This window comes from Austrofundulus limnaeus, unplaced genomic scaffold (genome assembly GCF_001266775.1).
Source record: "Austrofundulus limnaeus strain Quisiro unplaced genomic scaffold, Austrofundulus_limnaeus-1.0 Scaffold174, whole genome shotgun sequence".
In the NCBI taxonomy this organism is placed as follows: Eukaryota; Metazoa; Chordata; class Actinopteri; order Cyprinodontiformes; family Rivulidae; genus Austrofundulus; species Austrofundulus limnaeus.
This window is the reverse complement of record NW_013952576.1, coordinates 744,469-746,430: the sequence shown is the minus strand read 5'-3', so window position 1 is coordinate 746,430 and position 1,962 is coordinate 744,469. Positions and strand designations below refer to the sequence as shown.

General features: G+C 42.2%; 1 protein-coding gene across 1 annotated transcript in view; it reads left to right on the top strand.

The window, feature by feature from the left end:
• LOC106524043 (clathrin interactor 1) overlaps positions 1–1,962 on the top strand; it is a gene marked incomplete in the record, with an annotated part of 17,805 nt that overhangs the window by 10,450 nt on the left and 5,393 nt on the right. The window contains 3 exon segments of the mRNA XM_014017676.1: positions 149–355; positions 430–508; positions 585–662. Of these exon segments, the coding sequence (XP_013873130.1) occupies positions 149–355; positions 430–508; positions 585–662 (364 nt within the window).

Here is a 1,962-nt window from a genome sequence, read left to right as displayed (position 1 = left end):
GTCAAAAAGGTTAAGAACCCCTGATATAGACAACCATCAACATACAGAGAACATCGCTCTCTGATATACCATAAGARCGGAGCAACGAAACAACCGGAAAATCTCGTGTACTCATGCTTTTTCTTCATCTGGCTGCTGCAGTGACGAGGAGGACAGGGCATCAAGAAACGGTCGACAGGAAACAGTCGAGTTCAAAGACGAAGAGGAAACCGTCACAACAAAGAGCATCCAGATCACACAAGCAACAGAAACCACAACCACCACCACACGGAAACGCAGCGGAGCAGCCAGCAGCAAGACGCTGGACCTGGGGGCTGCAGCCCACTACACTGGAGACAAGAGTCCAGAGGGCAAGGTCTGCACAGGCTTTAGGTGTTACACCTGGTTTTTATTGTTTACATGTTTAATCACTGTATCCACTCTCTTCAGTCCACAGTCAAGTCTTCCAGCAGTGGACTGGCCGACCTGTTGGTCATCGACCCTTCATCCAATCAGAGCGCAGCAGCAGGTACCTGCCCCTTTTTGTTTAATAATGAACTTCTGCCTCCTTTTCTACAATGTTATATTTGTGTCCACGCATTCAGGAGGCAGCTCAGACCTCATCGCTGGATTTGCTGACTTTTCCTCCCCTGCAGCCTCTGCGAGCCTCCCCWCTTCCACAGGTAAGCTTCCTCTGTGTTGGTTTGTGTGGTGAGAAACCTCAGCTGCTTGAAGATTACCAGAAGAATGTAGCAGGTCAGCTTGTTTTAAAGGGGACATCTCACACAAAAGCCACGTTTTGTAGTTATTGAATACATTTTGCTGTGTACTTGGAGTCTCTAGCAGCGCAGAAAATTAGAATTTAGTCTCTCCTGGTGCTGTGCACATATCTTTATTATGTTTGAGTCATATTTTTCAACTTCTCTTTTTTTCTATGACGTTTTCTGAACTATTACGTCTAATTATTTGCAACTGACCTGCCAAATAAGGTCTGGATTTACCAACAAATTTAGTTCGTCTTCGTTCTTCTCTGGCTCTGGGTCAGAGTCTGGCTCCAACCTGGAAGGCTGGATGGACAAGTTGACATCTTTTAATTAAATTGTAACTAAAAGGTTTCTGCGCCACCATTCTCAAAGTCGAACAGCCGGGTGCTTTGTCACGTTACCATGTTGTAGACGGAGGCTGACATATTGGTTTGGGGGAAAATAGGATGAGTTCCTCTATGTGGAAAATAGGAAAAATTGTGAAAAGTTGCTGTAGGTTTTATCCAGAGATAAAATATTTATTTTTTTCCAACTGCAAGAGTGAGGGGGGAGAAATAAGACACGTGTTGTCATTCTGCCTCTGCAGACCTCCGTGCTTCTCCTTGTTTTAAAAGAATTCCCTCATTGTTTTGCTTTAAAACACACTAAAACTGGCTAAAATGAAGATTAAACACTCAAAACTACACACTAACTATATAATCCAAACATGTTAAAAGTCACAGACCTAATTAATAAAGTCCTGCTCTCACCGGCTCAACATTGCCACCAATCTCCATTCAAATTTCGCCTCTTTTTATTTTCTTCTTCCTGTAGATTTTTTACTACTTGTCAGATAACTTGGAGCCTCAGTCAAAAAGGAGGTCTGGGGGGTTATATGTTTTTTGGTTTAAGAGAAAGATGAGACTGACGATGAACAGCTGTGTTTTTGCCATGAGATTACCGTGTTTCCTGCTCCCTTCAGCTGCAACACGCTTCAAAATTGAACGTCCATTTTCAGAAAAAAAAGTAAGATATACCATTTATTGTAACTCTGGTTTTCTTCTCTTGATCTAATGACACAATTTAAAAACTGCTGTATAGTTTGTAGTCTCTACTTTTGACACATTTTGTAACGGAGTCTCACAATGGGCCTCATGCAAGAACATGTTCGTATTCTTATCCTAAATTTCTCTTACTTTTGTTCGTACAAAGGGTTCGTACGAACATGTCACGTCAGATT